The sequence below is a fragment of the Phoenix dactylifera genome, chromosome 9 (assembly GCF_009389715.1).
Source record: "Phoenix dactylifera cultivar Barhee BC4 chromosome 9, palm_55x_up_171113_PBpolish2nd_filt_p, whole genome shotgun sequence".
Taxonomy (NCBI): domain Eukaryota; kingdom Viridiplantae; phylum Streptophyta; class Magnoliopsida; order Arecales; family Arecaceae; genus Phoenix; species Phoenix dactylifera.
In genome coordinates, this window is record NC_052400.1 from 954,297 (window position 1) to 974,635 (window position 20,339).

General features: G+C 40.7%; 2 protein-coding genes and 1 long non-coding RNA gene across 3 annotated transcripts; 1 reads left to right on the forward strand and 2 right to left on the reverse strand.

Moving 5' to 3' along the window:
• Window positions 1–2,941: 2,941 nt before the first annotated feature.
• Window positions 2,942–5,758, reverse strand: LOC103722371 (E3 ubiquitin-protein ligase WAV3). The gene is made up of 3 exons (XM_039130536.1): window positions 5,706–5,758; window positions 3,516–4,503; window positions 2,942–3,457 (listed from the first exon to the last, which is right to left on the reverse strand). Exons 1-3 carry the CDS (start codon window positions 5,756–5,758, stop codon window positions 2,942–2,944), a joined length of 1,557 nt encoding a protein of 518 aa, XP_038986464.1.
• Window positions 5,759–11,071: 5,313 nt separating this feature from the next.
• On the reverse strand, window positions 11,072–14,827 carry LOC103722365 (4-hydroxyphenylpyruvate dioxygenase). The gene is made up of 2 exons (XM_008812898.4): window positions 13,541–14,827; window positions 11,072–11,599 (listed from the first exon to the last, which is right to left on the reverse strand). The coding sequence occupies exons 1-2, from the start codon at window positions 14,707–14,709 to the stop codon at window positions 11,413–11,415; spliced, it is 1,356 nt and encodes a 451-aa protein (XP_008811120.2). The 5' UTR covers window positions 14,710–14,827; the 3' UTR covers window positions 11,072–11,412.
• A 2,591-nt stretch (window positions 14,828–17,418) lies between these two features.
• On the forward strand, window positions 17,419–19,570 carry LOC120111836. Its single transcript, XR_005513221.1, has 3 exons — window positions 17,419–17,680; window positions 18,557–18,604; window positions 19,376–19,570. It is a non-coding gene; the product is annotated as an uncharacterized LOC120111836 (long non-coding RNA).
• Window positions 19,571–20,339: the final 769 nt, after the last annotated feature.

Here is a 20,339-nt window from a genome sequence, read left to right on the forward strand (position 1 = left end):
TCCTTAATCTTAGGACATCACCCCAAAACCGAATGCCCCCTAAAGGATAATTGACATCGCCTGCTGCTTTCAAAATCAATAATAAGCCATCCAAATTCAAGATCCAAAACATAGAAATAATTTACACTATAAAAATATCTCGAAACAAAATTAATGTATTTTGGTAGTCTCTAATCTAATTATCAAATGGGTAAAAAAATGATAGGTAAAATTTTATTTTGTATTTTGAACCAACAATGGTGTATGTTGAAGACCAAATTTTGCAACTGAAACTAAGCCAAACCAAACCAATATAGCTATTATTTCAAACACTGAGATTTTATTTGAGGATAAACCTCCTCATGTTCTTACATAATGAAAGATGCACAATCTTCATAGAACATGGGCCATGGGGAGCTTCCACTAGGCAGAAAGTAGAGATACACAATACATCCTTCAGAGCAACCATATTCGGTTAGCTTGCACTGATCATTATTCATCAGGCAACCATTTTGTTGGATAAGCAAAAACCTATTTTCTTCAAATGTCTCTTTGCTTGCAACCTCCCACTTCAAACCTCCAACAGTTTCCTCATCTCGAACCTCTATATAGAAAAACCTACCAGAGCGTATCTCTATTCCCAACCTCATTTTACCTTATTATGTTTTTTGACTCTATCAACCTTTTTATAGGAGCCCATTCTTAGTATATCTATTCATTATGAAGCGTGGCGATCACGCTTTGGACCATATCACTAGCATATCAATTTAGATTTGAATAGAGGTTTATATTAGGAATGTTATTAATTAGATGTCTAAATCATGCCAAATTATTTTATAATAGTGTTTGGGATGTAGTTCTTCGATTTGAATTCCCATATATCTGATTGGCTAACCAACATAGGATGAACCAAAGCATGCTAACTAAGGACTTATAAACCCTTAATTTCTTCACATCAAAGGAAGATGTGTTGTCCTCATAACGGTAACCATTAAGAGGTCCTTTTTGCGGGAAGTAACTTTCAAATTTATTTATTTAATTAAAATATTGTGATTAATTTGAACACTTAAGAGGAAGTTGTTTATATGAAAAACTGCGTATAACTACTATTCCGAGGAAGTTATTGCTAGAATTAACCATCCACACTATTATAAGATGAGAAAGAAGTTTTTGTTCGAGCTCTCTATATATTCCCATGCACATTTGATATTGACAATTACATGGATAAAGTTTCTAAGCCACTCATCTTTCTTCCCCTTCCCTCTAGAATGAAGGTTTAAACTAGTCTAGATTTTGTTTTGATTTTCTCAATCGTTTTCTCAATCATTTTCTATTAGTTTTTTCACTTGCTATATTGCATGAAGGTTGGGTGAACTTGGACCGTATATATGCAAGTCTATCCATTTCCTTTGTCTTGATGTAGTTTCTTTCTTTGGTACCTTCTAAAATTTTCAATATAATCACAACAAATTGCGAAGTCCCTCTAATTGAGGCAAAAATGAAACCATCTCTATGATTGACCTCTCCATGGACCATGATCAACCAATATTTTTTGAAAGTTCGAATATTTGTTAGGGCATTTTCCATGAGATCAAGGGATGAGTTTAGCATTTTAACTATGAACAAACTTCAAGATATTACTCAGCATCTACATGAAATATGTCCCCATAAATGTCTTAATAATAAGATATTTTTTTCATGATTTTTATGTTAGAATTTTATCCGCTGATATTCTCCAAAAATAATGTGAACAATTATGGCTAAAGTTTCGAGATTATAGAATCTTGCTTTTAGCTAGCACATAGTTATACTCTCAAATCTCAAAACTCGAGGAGGCATCTTTATTTGAAGGGTCGATAAAATATGTTGTCTATGTAGTCGTAGGTGTTGTTTGGCATCACTTTTATTTATTCTATATCCAAAAATAAAAAAATAAAAATTATATTTCTATTTTTCTCTAATTTGTAAAAATATATATTATTTGGTGTAATCAATTTTTTTTTTTAAAATATGGGTGATAATGGGTACAGTGGTAGTTGTAGCAAAAGCAGTGGAGATGGTGATTGTAACAACCCAGGACCTCACCCAAAATGGCTAGCCGGAAGGTATTGTTTGGGTTCCTTGATCCTGTATAAGTACCCAAGATCTACCCAGCGAATAACCGATGTGGGACTAAACACACGCTCGCACGGGTCCTCACATACTCCCCCCGTTCAAGCCCTGACGTCCTCGTCAGGCTAAGGGTTCAAATCCATTCAAATCTAATCACAAATACCACGATCAGTCCGTGGTCAACCCTAATGGATCCGTGCTGCAGTGTCCCCTAGTCCACATAAGTTATGGGCCGGGTCCGCTTTGATACCATTTGTAACAATCCAGGATCTCACCCAAAATGGCTAGCCGGAAGGTATTATTTGGGTTTCTTGATCCTGTATAAGTACCCAAGATCTATCCAGCGAATAACCGATGTGGGACTAAATACACGCCCGCATATGTCCTCACATACTACCCCGTTCAAGTCCTGACATCCTCGTCAAGCTAAGGGTTCACAAAACCACCAACACAGCCCTAAACCTAGTAAATGAAGCGCAAGGGAAGGAGATTTTCTTTCAATCTAACTACAAAATTTAGCATGTTTGAGCTCTTGAACCGAGAAAATTTCAGTTTCAGCTATTATTTAAAATTAAAAAATAAAAAATTAAGCTGCTTTTATGTAGTCAAAGGATATAAGCAAGTGTTGTCGAGCTCCAGCTGGTAAACGTATATGAGAACTAATATAACTCTTGGAAAGACGAAAACAAAACATTTTTATATAGTCTCAGATTAGGGGCCTTCCCAACCTCCCATTCTTATGCCAACGGATCCTTAAAAGAATTTTTCTTAAACTAACACATCTTTTCAACTCCATATCGATCAGAGAACAAAACAACTCCCCTCAAACAAAACAAAGAAAGAAAACTAGCTACCGGCGCCTGCCCTCCGGCGTCTGCGGTGCCGGGCTCCGACCGTCGACCAGCAGCGGCGACGCTCGGCTCCACTCGCGCGACCGGTCCAACATTTCCGCCATCGCCTGCGTCCGGAATGTGACGGCCGTCGGCGCCGATGACAGCATCGTCGTTTGCCCCCTCAGCGCTGCTCTCTGCCACGAGTGCGAGCTCATCCCCGATAGCATGTAGGCCCTGCCGGACTCCTCGTAAGCTCGCCGGTTCGCCATTCTGTCCCTAATCTCTTTTAGCTCTTTGTCCAGCCATGCGCATAGCTCATTGCCCGCCTGAGCCGACGACGAGGCCACGAGCGCCGCCCTTCGTGCGTCGAGCACCGCCTTCGCCCCTTCCAGGTCCCCGCCGTCGGCCTTCGCCTGAGCCTCCGCAATGCTCTCGGCCACCAGAATCCGGTTCCGCTGCCCGTCGACGATCAAGTTCGCGCTCTCATCCTCCGGCGAAAGGCTAGCGGGCCGGCGGACTGTAGTTCTCTCCTCCTCCACATGGATGACTTCTTGGGTAACGGGATCGGTGTAAGAGCAGTAAACGCTTTACAAGCGGCGTCCAAGGATCTTTTTGCTCTTCTTTGATGGGAACCGTGACGTCGAGAAGGAAGTACTTCTCCTCTTCGGCGTACAAGTCGCCGACGCTGATGACCGCCGTCAGGCGATGGTCGGAGATGCTCGATGAGTAGTTCCCGGTGGCGACCGAGGTGAGGTAGACACCCGGTGAGGCCGAGCATATGTTCATCTGCACGCGCTGGGCAACGACGCTGAGCAGGCCGGCGAGGCAAGCGGCAAACGCGTCCGAGACCGCCTCCTCCTTCTCCACGAAGGAGAAGGTCCCGCAGGTGGCCTCCGCCACGGCATGCATGATGCCCGGGTCGTGGTCCGCGCCGAAACCGAAGGTATGGATCGGCCCGATGCTATGGGCAGTGGGGGGCAGGCGGTGGAGGAAGGCTCTGGTCCGGGAAGAGCCGTGCAGACCGGCGAGGGAGGAGCGATCCATGGTATCGATGCCATCGGAAAGGAGGATGATGCTCGTCACGGGGTTGCGGAAACGGCGCTCCTCTAGGATGCGAATGCCGACGGAGAGGCCGCCGGCAATGTCTGTCCCGCCACAGGCGACAAGGGAGTTGATAGCGTTGGCCGCCTCTGCCCGTCCCGCGTCGGACATGAGGCGGAGGCCGAGCACGCGATTGGTAGTGTTGGAGAAGGCGACGATCGCAAGGCGGTCGGCGGGGGTGAGGCTTCGGATTATGAAGCCGACGGCATGCTTGACGAGTGCGAGCTTGCGGCCCTCCATGCTGTGGCTGACATCGAGCACGGCGACGAGGTCGAGGGCCGCACGACCGTCGTGGGTGGGGAGAGGCGGGGCGCGGGCCTTGATCAGGACTGTGAAGGAGGACGGAGAGGAGGCGGCGGCGATGGCAGGGAATTCGGGCAAGGTCTCGATGGCGACGGCGGCGGTGGGGGAGGTGGGGGAAAGAGAAGGGTGGGGAGGGGTTCGTCGTCGTCGAAGGCGGGGAGGTTCTCGAAGGGGGCTGACGGCAGGGGGGACCGGCAGAGGGGGCAGTCATGGTGACCGTGGAGGACGGTGGCCTTAATGCAGTTGAAATGGAAGCAGTGGGAGCATGGGGCTGTGAATATAGGGTTGGCCGCCTGCTCCGAGTTCATGGTGGTGAGGCATATGGCGCATGGTCTCTGCACCAAAGAGAAGAACATTTCCAAAAAGCACTGCATGAGAAAATTCCATGAAGAAGTAAAGGACAGCAGCACTAAAACTATAGAAGGAAGGAACATGGCTAGACCTAGTCATCAAAGACACAAAATTAAATTAGTATAGAGTAATTTCCATATGTTCAATTTCATATAAAGCAGTCAGTATAATTAAATTCTGTTAGGTTTGCTATTTTTGTTATCTCTTCTCTTGTTTGGCATGCAAGTTGTTATAAAAGCTTCCATCTCATATGAAGAACTAGGAATAACAGGACGAGAAAATGATGAAAAAGGCCAAAAATGGGAGTATCATATCAAACGTGTACGAAAAGTGGAGTTGTTCAATGAAACGGCCCTGCTTCGGGGTGGTACCGATGGTGGTGGAGGGTGCCACCCCCTACTTCAGAATATTCAGGCTATGATCAGGAGCGGTGTGGTCTTCCAAACCAAACATGTGTTCATAGAAGTTAACGAGGCTACGGACTGGATGACTTTATATATGACCAGTCATTCTAGAGATATCCTATAGTTTGGGTAAGGAGAGTTGCCCAGAGCTAGCAGAAAAAAAAAAAAAAAGAGCCTGCAAGATTGCACCCAAAGCATCTTCGAAGAATTAATGCCATTGTAATCTTTAAATAATTGCTTAAGACCTAATTCAGTCCAAAGTGTTATTAAGAAATTATGGACCCAATCAAACTTTGGTTTACCAAAAGAAACTTCACCTGCATAGATGAAAGAGCAAGAGAAATTAGACGATATATATTCAGTCAAAATAACTATTAATATTAGGATATTATTTGATGTTCCTTTTTTTTTTTTTAGACAAACTTCAGATGTCTGATGGAAAGGTTCAAAAAAGAAAAGAAAAGACGGGAAATATTGGTTTCTCACCGACGAACGGAAAGTGCTAGAGTTTGTAGAGATATCGGTGCTCGGCGACGGTGATGATTGCACCGGCAATGACGACGGCGATGCCTCCGACGACGGCCTATGGTGTGTCACCGGGCGACGAAAAAAGGAAGACCACCTTGACGAAAGCTGATTCCATGATGTATTCACCTTCTTCCATGCCTTGCCCATCTTCCATATCTATGATTTACATAACCCTAAGTCAAGCATATTATAGTTGTTCTTCCAAACAAAGAAAAACCACAAAAATAAACCAAATAAAATCGTTTACGCTCGGGAAAAAAAAAAAAGAAAGAGCTTTAGAGAGAGAGAGACTCACAGGCTTAAAGCAAAGAGAGAGCCCGAGAGAGAGGGTTTTATGAGCAAGGAAGGGCCTTGGTTCTTCGTGGTATATATAGAGGGGAGTTGGGTGGTTGGCGTTCGCATAGAGTTCTATGCGGTCACATTCAAAGGCGTCCTTGACTAGGGTTGTTCTTGTTGCGAAAGACCGTGGGCGTTTCCTGGGATTCTTTCCTTTTACAGTTATATCTTGTGACATGACGACTTGCACCCGCCTATCTCGCAATTTCTATCCCTTTTGGAAAAGGAATTGAATTCCCCTCGTCAACCACTATCCACCTCCACGTCCACACACGCTCCCTTGGTGGGACCAGCCGGGGCCCACGAGTAAAGAATATATATTTTTTTTTCCACTAAAAGAATTTCTGACGAGTATGAATACACCCAATAAAACAATGCAAGAACGAGTTTCCAATAAGATTAGATGTAATACACTATGGACTTTGAGATTTGTGCTTAGCACATGGTCGATCTCATGTATTCCAATCAACATATTTGCTTGCATTGCATGCTAGACACTGATCTCAAAATCCACGTGTATCGTGTGTCTTGTTGCTAGATTTTTTTTCTTCACAGAATAATTTTAAACCATGCAGGTTAGCAACTTCGTTTGTTGTTGGAGAATCATTTTTTACTCCTTGGTTTGATTGCTATCTAACATATATATTCGCTTACCAAATTTTATCGCCGATCCTTCATTATGATGGCCATCTAATTTTTAGTCCTCACCCCATTTAAGTAGATCTCAAATTCAACATATATCGCGTCTTGTTGCTAGATCTCAAGCATGACAATAATTTTGTTTGTCGGGGGAGAATCATTTTCTACTCCTTGGTTTGACTACCATTTAACATATATATTCGCTTACCAAATTTTATCGCCAATCCTTCATTTTGATGGCCGTCTAATTTTAAGTCCTCACCCTATTTAAATAGAATTTAGTCGAGAATTTATTGTATAATGGCAGTCAAACCAAGAGATGGAAATGGATTTGCCCTAAAAAATGAATGTCTCTGTCGGTTCCTTATCTTGGAAATGAATTTGGTCAAGAACTATTCAAAGAGCTACTTTCAAATGAATTGGTAGCTACTGCATTTGTGAAAAATTTCGTGTGCCTAGTATTTCCGTGAAGTTTCTTCTTCTATAAAAAAAACACCTTTCTTTCACTTTTGCTTTTAGGGTTCTATATATATATATGTATATATGTATACTTCCTTTTTTAAATGCATCTCGGTTGGATGCTGACTTCTTGCTGTAGTGTTCCTCTTGAGTCAAAGAATTGCCACATTGTTGTCTCGTAGAAGTTAGAGCTTGAGTTCAACATATTACTTCATTTGGTGAAAGCTCTCTCGGAACGGTCTGCACACGCTATACAACCAATTAATATCAATTCCAAAAAGATCATGATATACCTCGGATATGATCCTTGCCGACATCATCCAATTGACTAATAGCAGCTCGCCACCTGGGCACCAATAAAGGCACTATAAAGCCATTTAAATCTTCTCTAATAGGCGATGGTTACAGCTTAGCCAACAAGCACGCGCAGTTAAGCTCCGCGATGTGCGAACATTGCCGAGCAGTTAGGGTGCACGTTGGCCTTACTCAGCAACGGACACCGACCCTCGCCTTATATAAGTAGTGCTTGAGGAATCTTCAGGCATGCTCTCTCACGCACTCGATAACACTATCACTCACTTTCTCAAATCTCCGTTGTTTCCTCAAAATTCTCTTGTGACTTAGCTATTGGAGGATCCTCCGTCAGACAAACTCCAATAATCTTTCGATGTGGACTTTCTTTTTTTATATTTTCAAGTTAGTTCCTCAGCAAATTTATTCGTCCGAGCACAACCACAGTTGACAATTTTTCTTAGCTTATCTCTTCAGCTCGAAGCTCCAATTTTAGCAGCAACGGATCTAGTTTGAGTTGCATTATGGTGTAATTTCTTTCTAATAGGCACTCAAATAAAGCCTTGGCCAATGGCCAAGAAAGATCAGGCTCATTTGGCCCTGTAAGTTAATTGTAAATAAATTAACTTACAGTAATAACCAATAATTGTAAATTATTTTAACAATAATAGCAACAACAAAAACGAAGGCGGCCTAAAACAAATAAATTCTACTCAAAACAAATAAAAAGCAGGTGGCCCAAGACTCTGGCTTCATGTACTCAACTTCGGGAGTTTCTTTTATACAAAAGAAAAGATTTTAATTTCAGTTGCACCTGTCCATTCATTTAAGAGAATATTAACAGCTTGTAACTCCTCCTAAGCATCTCTCCTGAGTAAAAATCCATGCATTGCGCTCTCGCCACACAATTACAAGGCAATCTTCCTTGATCATAGGTAGCTAGGCACCCATTCACATCTTCAATGATCATGTTTACATGCCTGAAAATTTTTAAGCATGTCGTCGATGTAAATTCAAAGCATTTCTCCTTATACAGTTGCCACTGTTCAGCATTGTTTCTCTTGAAGAGTGAATAGAAGTTTTAGATTATGAGTTCAGAAAGATCCAAGCAAATCAAAAGCGTGAAAACTGAAGCAAGATGTCAATAATGCTGATTAAACAACAGTTGCAGATAATTAAACAACATAGTTTAATGTAGGTCCATATAATACAACCTTGATCATCAGAATACTAGACAAAGTCCTCTGTTTCCAAGGAGCTCTATAGCAACAGTGGCAAGAGCTAAGTGAAGTTAGGTGTTCTTCTGTACTTATAATTATCATATATTACAATAGTTGAGATGATGGGTTGATATGCCCTATAATCAAGATACTTAAACATTAACAATCACAAAATTTTGGTAGGTGACCTATGTCAAGTTGCATTGAAGAGTTGCTTTGTTATATAAGGCATAATGATAAAAAAATTTCAAGAAACAAGACATTTGGGTCCCTCAATAAATTTACGTGGTTCTTCAACATACCGAAAAGCTGACCGATAAAATTGAAGTGAGATATCTGCTACTTTGATCTATATATGCACCTTTTATGTTCTAGTGACATAGACGCATTTATTTTTTGGCATAACTAATAAATTTATGTGCTTCAATATACTGAAAAACTGACCGATTAAATGAAAGTGAGATATTTGCTACTTGCGATCTATATATGCATCTTTTGTGTTCTAGCATAATTTTATCATTTCATTCTGGTGACCCTCCAAGAGATCATTATTGGCTCAATTCCTAGACTTTAGCCTCAATACCTAGCCGCCAGTTTCCTCTTTATATGATGGTAGGTTTGGAGAATAACCAATCAATGCATCACCAATCACAAATCAATTGGGTAAGATTGGCTTCAAATTTCAAATAATGGCCTACTTGGATACTCCAGTAAAATTGGGTTAGATTTCCTATTGGATTCATGGATTTGGCAGCTCATTTAAGCATAGTCCATATCGATCCAACACTCACCCAGCCTTAATCCTGCGAAGGCAAAAAAAAAAAAAAAAGACCTATGAATCATTCCTTCTTGCATCAACAATGCCCACAAGCTAGGACAGACTAGGACTCGATGAGATCTCCGAAGACTACGGGCAAGGCAGACCAACAAGCCTATTCCTATGAGAATTGAATCATTATAGAATTTGGGTTTGGATAAATAACTCAATTTTTGACGAACAAGAGTACAATATAGTTATCATCTTATTACAGGTATTATATGAATGTCTGAACTATATCTTCTAAATTTCTTTTATCCAAGTAAATTATATTCTTAATTAAATCAAAGAACCTTCAGCTGGAAAACAGAATAAATGAATAGATACAACAACTTGGGACAATAATATTTAATGACTGAAATACTCCATAGGTGTTTTATGATTCAGGGTAATTGTGTTTATCATGTTAAAATACCATTGATATTCAATGTCCCAAAATAATATCAGGGTTCTATATTACAACTCTTTTTTAGGGGATATTTGCAAAACTAGTCCTTGATATAGGGTAATATTCTTTTGCATATCATGACTCTTGTAATGTAATGCCATAGTCAGAAGTTTAATTTTTCTGATCAATAGCTGTAGATACAAGTTCATTCTCATTCAGATGATCTATTTGCTTTGCACTTAAACCAAGTAAAATTAATAGATTTCTAATGCAGATTCAATTTGTGGTCCAAGTTGAAATTATGTCCGAATTCTTAAAAACCAATTCCAAATAATCCTTATTATCATCATGGTCTAATTTATGATTACTCATGAGATTCTATCGTAACATAAGAGAAAAAATATAGAAGCTAATCAAATAAACCATCATATTATGGGGGACCATTATTATGACTCATATAGTTATTATAATCTTGATCAATTAAAATATACAGTGTAAAGATAAATGCATGAAATTTATATCCAAACTTTTCCACTTAAAACATGTATCTTGAAATATACAGTATTTCATGCTCAGACAGAACATATTGAGCTAGATTATTATTATTAGTATTATCTGTAAAAACATGAAGAATGGTAAACTAATTCTTGATATAGTTGCTTCAAAAAATCACTTACTGCCACATTATTTGAATCTATCTCCACAACACAAGTTGATGATATTTTTACCAGGGAAATATTTAGATGCCTGTATATGCTATCCATAAATAAATTATCCAAACAGCAGAAGCTTAACGGAGAACAGATAGGAAAGAAGAATTTGTTACACAGGGAAGCACCAAGATTGCAATATATCTATATATATAGGGATTTTGCATTCCTCTTAAATCATGATTATGGTGTTCACATTTTTTAGGATTGTAAATATGAAAGTTTCCTTAAATAAAAAAATCTAGCTAAACCTAATGAAAGAGATTAAGATAAGGATTATCTCCAGAGAGGTGAAGTTATTTGCAGATGAAGTTATTTCAGATAGCGAGATGACTAACAGGATCCTATACTCTAATGTATCATTTATAAATAACACTCTTGTACAAGAGAAATAAAAAAAATCCCATTCCTCATGATCTCTTGATATAACTTTCTAAATTCTGACAACCAGCCTCAAATAATTGGATAAAACTTATGAAAAATCCATCAATGCCAGGTCCATAACTTCTGAGCCGAAAAATCTACAGATTGTTATTATTATTTCTCCTGAAAGCATGAACAGAAGCCCAGAAAAAATAGATGCATGTAGATAAGGAAACGTTAAAAATGCACATCAAGCAACAATCAGTTCACAATTAAAAATGCACATCAAGCAACAATTTGTTCACAATCAAACAACAGAGATTCAAAAAATAGTTTCATACAACCCCTTGTCTATGCAACTAGCAATATACATGGTACCACCTTGATCATCAGAATACCAGAGAAGGCCCCTTCCTCCAAGGAGCACCATAGCAAGAGTCATAAGAGCAAGGTGAAGTTGCTGTTCTTCTATTCTGCTTACTATTATTAGGTTTTATCGTAGTAAGAGCAAGGTGAAGTTGTTGTTCTTCGATTCTGCTTAGTATATTAGGTTTTATTGTAGCAATTCCTTTTTCCTTCTAGGTAACGGGAACTACTGTTGTCTGTTTGGCCTCAAGGGATTTCTCATACTCCTCTATGGACTTGAAAAGCTCAGCGAAGTTTCCTTTCCCAAACCCTCCGCACCCACCCTTCTGGTACTCTCTCCCTTCTTCGTCCTTCATCATGCACCCAATCCTTTGGATGATCTCTAAAAATATTGTTGGCCTGCATCCATAATTGCTTGAGAAGATTAGAGACATAACTAAGATTTACAGAGCTCAACAGCAGTAAAGGCCTGGAAAAGTTATACCTGAAACAGAATATATTGCTAACAGAGCACCAAAATACAAGTCAAGATATGCACCAACCCTTTTACTAGCTCAAAGAAATTTTTTCAGCATAAAACTGTAAAGAGCTTTAATGTTTTCTTCTACAATATCAGAGCATTTCTTTTGTTCATATTCCAGAACTTAACCATTGAAGGCCATCTAATTCCCATCATTGATATGTATAAAATGATAAATATTCACAAATTATTCCTTCCATAACTTCTGGTCAGCAATTTCTAGTGCAATTGAACAAGGCAAGAAGAAACATAACTTAAGGAACTATAACTTTCATGTCAAATTATCCCTCAATAAAGCCACCTTGTGGTTGAATGCTTGCATGCTTAGGGCAGGTCCCCCGTGCGGGTGCGTGTTTAATGCCACATCGGTTATTCGCCGATGAGATCTTGGGTACTTATACAGGACAAAAGAATCTAAAAAATACCTTTTAGCTAGTCCTTTTAGGTAAGATCTTGGGTTGTGGCATATATTACCTGTAACGGTGATTCCTTGTATAAGTAGGATTCTTTTTTCTTCCTAGACCAACAAGGTTCTGATGTGCACCATTCCTTCACTCAAAGAACGCAGCACAAACTTAAGAACAGATCGTCTAGAGCCTTTCGCTGAGTAGCATAGTAATCAGATCCTCGAAAGAAATATGTTTCATAGATGAATTTCACATTCTCCAAATTCTGAAGTGAACTCGAAATGCATCCAGTTATTTACAGCAATTAAGAGTTGTTTAATTCCACTTGACTGCCCATAATTTGTTAAATGAAACAAGGTGAATTTTCAAGAGAAGAAAAGGGAAAGGACCAAGATTTTGACAAGTTTGATGGACTAACCTCTAACCATTGTGATTGGAGATGGAGGAACACACATAACAAAAGCTTTCCTATAGTATCAACAGAAAACCTAAATCTATTTACCAAAAAGAAAAACAAACAACTTAAATCGGGGCATGAGTTTGAAGGGTCACCCATTTTTTTCCTTCAACAAGAATAAAATTACAATTTTCAATCCAAAAAAGGACACACCAGCTTGAAGATCATCTTGCAGTTGATCATGTCTCAACTTAGACAGCAAGATTAATTGCCGAGTTCCTCGACGTATCTCTTTTTTAAAATTCTGTAGAAGGTAGAAATGTTTGTAGTTGAAGTTACACTACAACTTAATAGTTAACTTATAAAAAAGGCTCTCTTTTGTGTTTGGAGGATAGTTTAAAGAAAAGAGGGATGCATCTGATAGAAATTCCATAGAACACCTTGCGAGAGAATGCCAGGTCGAAGCACTAAAAGTATATGGTGATAAGTATGCTCCGGATGAAGAGGACAGCATCGATGCAGCCAATTTCGCTATGAGTCAACCTATCATAAGACAGGACAACCAATTTCGCTACGAGTCAACCTATCACAAGACAATTCTGAGTTGCAACTCAATGAGCAACTTACATTACTGTATAATTTGAGTCGCAGGCATCCAAACAAGCAGGCTGGCCTGCACTTGCAACCCTGAATTGCATGCAGCTTCACTTACAGGCCTCCAAACAGCCTTTAGTTTAACTAAATCATAAATATTGGCATACTCAAAACTTTTTTCAACTTAATTAAATGAAAACAGGAAGATCTAATTGATGAACAATTTCCAAGCCCTCTCAAGATATGTTAATGATCAACCAAGCACATGCCATGAGGAATGATGGCAGAAGATAAAGTGTGTGTAATACCACATCGGACTAAGGATTGAGTTCAAGAAGATAAATGAATATGTACGTAGATAAATAAATTCTAGCCGTCCATTCTGATCAGACATGACAAAGAAGATCAAGATGGCAGCATACCTGTCCCCAATTGGCTTGGTGAAGATTTGCAGCAGTACACCCTGGTCGTCCCTGTCCACCAGCACACCCAATTCTTGACACTCCTTGATCTGCTCCTCGGTGAGCACGTCGCCGGCCCTCCGCCGGACTCCCTGGTAGTAGTTCGGCGGCGGTGGCGCCAAGAACTCGAACCCCCCCATCGCTGACTTTGCTTTCATCTCCCTCAGCGTCCGGAGCACGTCGTCGCTGGCCAGCGCCAGGTGCTGCAGACCGGCGCCGCCGTTGTGGTCCAGATATGTTTGGATTTGGCTCCGCCGCTTGGTGCCGTGGACCGGCTCGTTCACCGGCAGGAGCACCGTCTCCTCGTTGTTGGCCAGCACCATCGAGTTCAACCCGCTCTCCGCCGTCCCCACGTCCTCCGCAGTGAACTCGGCAAACTCGTGGAACCCCGTGAACCCGGCGATGTACGCCAACACCGGCGCCATCTCCGGCACGTTCCCCACCGCATGGTCCAGCCGCCGGAGGCCGTAATCCGGCGAATGTGGTCCGGATTCCTCTACATCTTCGAACCCCGGGAGGAAAGATGGGATCTTGGAGGGGTTTTGGGAGGATTCGGGAGCGGGGAGGGAGACGTAGCGGAGGACGACGTCGCCGTAGAGCTCCACCTCGGAGAGGGCGAAGCCGGCGCCGAGGTCGGCGGGGGGCAAGGCGGGGCGCGCGCCGTGGGCCACGCTGGTGTGGAAGGCGGCGGCGGCGTCGGCGACGCGGACGGCGACGGCGCGGACGGCGAGGCCATGGGAACCGGTGAAGCGGCGGGCGCGGTCGGGGTCGAAGGAGGGGATGGAGGGGCTGCCGGGGTCGCCGGCGGGGGCGCCGGCGGCGGCGGGAGTGAAAGGGGAGTAGGGGGAGGAGAAGAGGAACTGGAGGGAGCCGGAGCGGAGGAGGAAGGAGGCGTGGAAGGGGTTTCCGGTGGAGAGGTCGGAGCGGGCGGCGAGACGCATGCCGAGGCCGAAGGAGAATCGGCCGGCGGCGTTGGTGGCGTCGGCGGTCCAGAACTCGATATGGTGGAAGCCGAGGACGGGGAACCGGTCGGTGCGGGGATTGGTCCGGACGAACCGCTTGAACCCCACCAGCTTGAAGTCCTTCTTGCCCACCTCCTCCTCCGACGCAATCTCCGCCTTCGTCCCCATCTTTCTCCCGCTCTCTGTCTCCCTCCGGAGTGGGGGTGACCGTAAGAAGGGAAATGAAGTAACAGTCTGAGAAGATGACACGTAGGAGGTTGGAGTGCCGGGTGGAGTTTGTCTTGGTCGATATGGGTGGTGATTTATTGGGGTTTTCGTCCGAAGTCCGCAAGAACATTTTGCTTTAGAGATTTGATCTGGACCGTTGAGACTTAGTTTGCTACGAGTTTGCTAGATGGAAGATGAGGAGCCGGATGGGGACCATGTGGGATGTGACTCATCCTTAGGTGGAAAATTCTTGCCAAATTTTATATTATTCATGTATAGTATTATTTTTTATGGTAAGCTTTTGTTTGTCGGGGTTCTATACTACATTTGTTTAGAGTTTTTTTAATAAATATTTTTCTAAAAAATTTAAATTTATATAATACCTATTTAAAATTTATTTTTATTTTTCTATTTTTATAAAATACTATTTTTGCACGAACACCTTTCTAACATCATTAATACAAACTATATTATTTTAATTAAAATTAAAATAAAATTTTCAAATTATTTTTTTATTTTTCATCTATCACTTATAAATATTATTTTTGCATATCTGCCTATTAAAAATATTTTAATTATTTTAGTTTAAAATTATTACTACGTTAGATGACGTAGATATGTATGCAAAAGCAAAGATAAAAAAAAATAAAATAGTAAAATAAATATTTTACGAGAATTTATATATAGATATTAATTTTTTAAAACATATCTATATAAAATTTGATATTTAAAATAATATTTATAAAAAAATACTTGTTTGTTTTATGGCAGGACCATCTCACTTTTACTAATTGTCACAGGTAAATATTTTAAGGTAGAAGTTGACAGGTGAATTTTTGATTACGTGTAACCAAAGATGGAAGTCGACAAACACAATAATGGCAGGTATGGGCAATGCTTCACGTTGTATGGCATTATATAAAGAAAGATATTAGAAAATTTATCTAAAAGCTGAAGACCGTCGAAGTTCAAAAGGTGACGTATGCACATTGAAAGATAAGGTCGAGAAAATTTCAAGACATGCTTTGGGATTTTTGTCAAGCCAGTAACGGATATTTAAAAACTTCAATTTTGTAAATATTGTTGGGTTTTGCTAAATTGGTTAGATTGCATTCCAAGAAATAGTCTATTATATACAAATTCCAAGAATGTACCACAATTAGAATAGATAAATTTGCCAATTCATCCCATCATCGTTCCGATTTATCTTAAATTACCTCAATTGGAAGGCGGATGGGGATTATATGATCAAAATAATTAAGAGTTATTGATATATTTTTTTGGTGAACTTGCTAGTAATTACAAACTTAGCATTTTGAGGATGACTTGGTGCTACTTTTAGGTTTGCATTTTTCTCTACAAGAAAAGGTTTTTGTTCAGCCTAGAAATCATATTGAGCAAAGAAAAAATTTTGTTATTTTTTGAAATTTTCTTTATATTAATCATATATGGAAGGTAACATGTCCTACAAGAATGAATCTTATAAGATGAATTGTTTTAGCTTTAATCTCTCATCATATTCATTGAAATGCTAGGGCTTTATATGTAAATTATCAAAGAATCAAATTCCAAAGATAAAAAAAGTTGTGGCAACCATGGAAAACATATAATAACAATACATAATTGTATAATGACAATACATGAAGGTAATCGCAGCTATGATAGGAAAATAATCGAATTTGTCTCGACCTAGGAAAATAATGGGATGCCATGTTTTGAAGGCAATTGAGCTTGTTTCCAACAATATTGTCCTTCTACGAATGAATAGTAATACTCCCATTATTGCCTCCTATGACAATCTGAGCTGGGTATGTGTGTTTACCAAGTGTTGATTATGATATCATCATAATTGGGCTAACATCCCCCCTCAAGTATTGTAGAATTTGTTTAACAACCTTCTAGTGCTCAGTAAATAGCTTATGCATGACTTGACACACATAATTCATAGTATAGACAATATCAGGTCAAGTGAGAGTAAAGTATTGAAAGGCCCCAACCGCACTATGATAATAAGTTAGGTCAGGTCTGGATACAAATCACATGCAAAATAATGAGAACTTCGACCTAGATGGTATCAGAGTAGTATCAGGCCTGGAGCCATCCATGTGAGTCTTCTTAAGAAGACCAGAAATATACTTAGATTGTATAAGAACTAAGCCATCTGGTATGAGTGGGCCTCGATGCCTAGGAAACAGTGAAGTGGACCTAGATCTTTCATAGGAGAATCATAAGTTATAGAACAGAGTAGGTCATCAAGTGAAGTATTAGGGTTACCTGTGATAATAACAAATCAATATATACAAGGAGAAGAAGAATATAGGTGTCCGTGCGCTTGATAAACAGAGACATATCGGCTCGAGATCTAGAAAACCCAAATTATGAAGATAACTAAAGCGCTGAAACCAAGTCTTGGAACTTGTTTAAGCCCATATAGAGAGCGTCGGAGACGACAAACATAATATGAATGATCTGGGTCAAAAAAGCTTAAGAGTTGTTTCATGAAGAGTTCTTCATCGAGGTATCCATGACACAAAAAAAAAAAAAAGCTTTCCTAATATCTAACTGGCGCAAGGGAGATATTGTACGGACACTGTTCTGTTTCACTATGGGGCTAAAAGACTCATCATAATCAACATTTTTTTATTGGTTGAAGCCTGTAGCTGTGAGGCCCAAGCCGAAGGAGAGGCCGGAATCCTCGGCTGCATCTTCTCGAGCGTAACAGGGGCGAGATCCGCGGCGGCCGTTTGAATGGCCGATGAACCCGCACAACCGCCGCTGAAATCGCGGCGGTAATTTGAAAATTTTCTCTCTAAAATCCCCCATTGAACCGCATCTGAGAGCCTCTAACCCCTTTTCCCTCCTCCGCTGCTAGGGTTTGGAGCTCGCACCAGTGCCGCCGGAGAGAGGAGCCGCAGCTTCTCTTCATAGCAAGGTAAGCCTTAACCCTATATCCTTCCTACCTTATGATAATGAAATAAAAGAAGAGAAGAAGAGGAGAAAAAGGCGTATCTGTGGTTGTTAGCTTGCCGGCTCTCGGTCGCAGGTATCGTCTGGCTTCGGCCGCAACCACCGCCAGTCGTCGGAGGGGGCTGCAGTCGGGTCGAAGTCCTTCCCTTTCTCCCTTCTGGTGGGACAAAGGGGGCGACTCTCGTCTCTTTCCTGGGTGAACAGAGGAAGAAAGAAAGAAAGAAAGAAAGAAAGAAAAAGGGGAGGGGACTCACCGTGGACTCACTGCGGCGCCGGAGGCCGAGGAACGTCGGCCGCAGGCGCGGCCTGCGACTACGGGCGCCGGAGGCCGGAGAACGCCGGCCGCAGGCGCGGCCTGCGACTGCGGGCGCCGGAGGCCGGGGAACGCCGGCCACGGCCGCAGCCGCGGACCGCAGGTGCGGCCACGGCCGCAACCGTGGGTGCCGCAGGCACTGCGGGTGCCGCTAGCCGGCCGAGGGGGCGTCGCCGGCTGCTGCTTGGCCCTCTCGAGCCCGATCTTCCCTTGCGGGAGAAGAAAGAGGGAAGGAGAAAAAAAGAAGAAGAAGAAGAAGAAGAAGAAGAAGAAGAAGAAGAAGAGGCGGGGAAGCTTCGAGAATGAAGAAGAGGGGAGGTTTCGGGAGAAGAGAAGAAAAAAAAAAAAAAAAAAAAGAAAAAAAAAAAAGAGAGAAAAAAAAAAAAATAATAATAATAAATAATAATAATAAATATATAATTAAATAAATAGAGAATTAAGGTAATAGATGTATTTAAATAAAATGAAATAACAATAAATAAATAAATTAAATAGAAAATGATAATCTGTCCTCAATGATGATGATAGGTACAGTGAAGTTGTCATCTGGTTCTAGAGATTCGTGAGCGAATCAAGGTAAGTAACCTTGGCACTGATCTTAAAGTTTTTAAATTACTATTTATTCATCATTATGAAAATGCATTGCTTTACGATATATTTTTCTCAAAATTAGGATCAAGTATATGATTGCATGTGATACATGAATTTGATTAAAGAGTATCCTTCATGAATATTTGATGATGTATGAGTTATGAAATTATGATTATGTTAGACTGCATGAAAAATGATATTTGAAGCATGATTATGCATTTTAAATTATATAATGCCATTTATCATTTTCAAACCTATTTATGATGATTATGATTTATGAAAGAAAAAGAATATGATTTATGAACTCTCAGATAGCTATGACCACCTCTAGAAATAGAGGCCAGTCGACACCCTGGAGCTAGCATCCAACGAATATGGCCCTCTGCCAACGGGTTAAAGTTGGTAACGAATAAGAATAAGTTATAAAACTTGTCGACTACGAATACGAACCCTGTCACGGGATTATAGTGACCATAGCAGCACATCCGTCTGAGAGTAAGATTTATAAAGTATGGATGAATGGCAGCATTTTATAAGACTTGCATTATCATGTTTATGAACTTGCATGGTTGAAGCATATTTTGCTTTATAACCTGTTTTGAATAATTTATCTATGAAATGCTTTATTTTCTGTTAAGTTCTTTAAATGATGCATTGGCATGAGAAAAATTATGCTTAATCTAATGAGATAGTACATGGTTACTTACTGAGTAGCAAGCTCATACCCTTCCTGTTGTTTTCTTTTATTTATTTCAGATAATTAAGGCGATTAGGAGCAGGAAAGAGTGAATGAAAATTGGAGTTGAAGCATAGTTACAGGGACTCTTAGTATCTATGTTAATAAGTTTGAGTTGTAATATTGCAAACTCAAGTATTTGATTTAGATGCTCGGTATTTGCTTCTTTATGATTAGTCAATAAATTTGATCGGATTTGGTTTTATTTCATGAAATAAAATTGTTATCATGGGCTGCGTGTTATTGTGGGCAGCAACCTACAATAGCACGGCCATGTCATGAGCCGGATCTGGGGTGCAAAAAAAAAAAAAAAAAAAAAAAAAAAAATCATGTCCGGATCTGGGGCGTGACATTTAGTGGTATCAGAGCAATAGGTTTGATCATGAATAAAAGTTAGAGCTTGGTAATAGGCACACTCAAAGTCTAGAAATAGATGGTTAGGTCTCATTCACTTGGGTCTAACCAGTTAAACAAAAGTAGATAGATTTTCATAATCCTACCGTTGCTCAACAATGGAAACTGATAAACGTTGGCCTTCTGATAGGTAAAAATGAGGAACAGAGAGGAACAAGCCTTGAGGAATATTGCAGCTAGAAGGAGAGGGACAAGAGCAACCTCTCAAGGAACTACCAGCCAACCAGCTGAGCCAGCTCCCATTGCGACCACTACCCAACCAGATTTTGCTGGGGTATATCAAGTGATGACTCAGCTCCTTCAACAGCAACAGCAGATGCAACAACTGATACAACAACAGATGCAGGCCATGGTCCGACCTGCACAACGTATGGACTCTTGTTATGAGAGGTTCCGTAGGCTGAATCCTCCTATGTTCGAGGGTGGAGCTGATTATCTAGCTGCTGAGACTTGGATTCGGGAAATAGAAGAAATGTTTGATGCACTACAATTTCCCGAAGACGTCAAGATCAGACTGGCGATACCCATGCTCAAAGGAAATGCCAAGTTTTGGTGGACGGCCATGAAAGC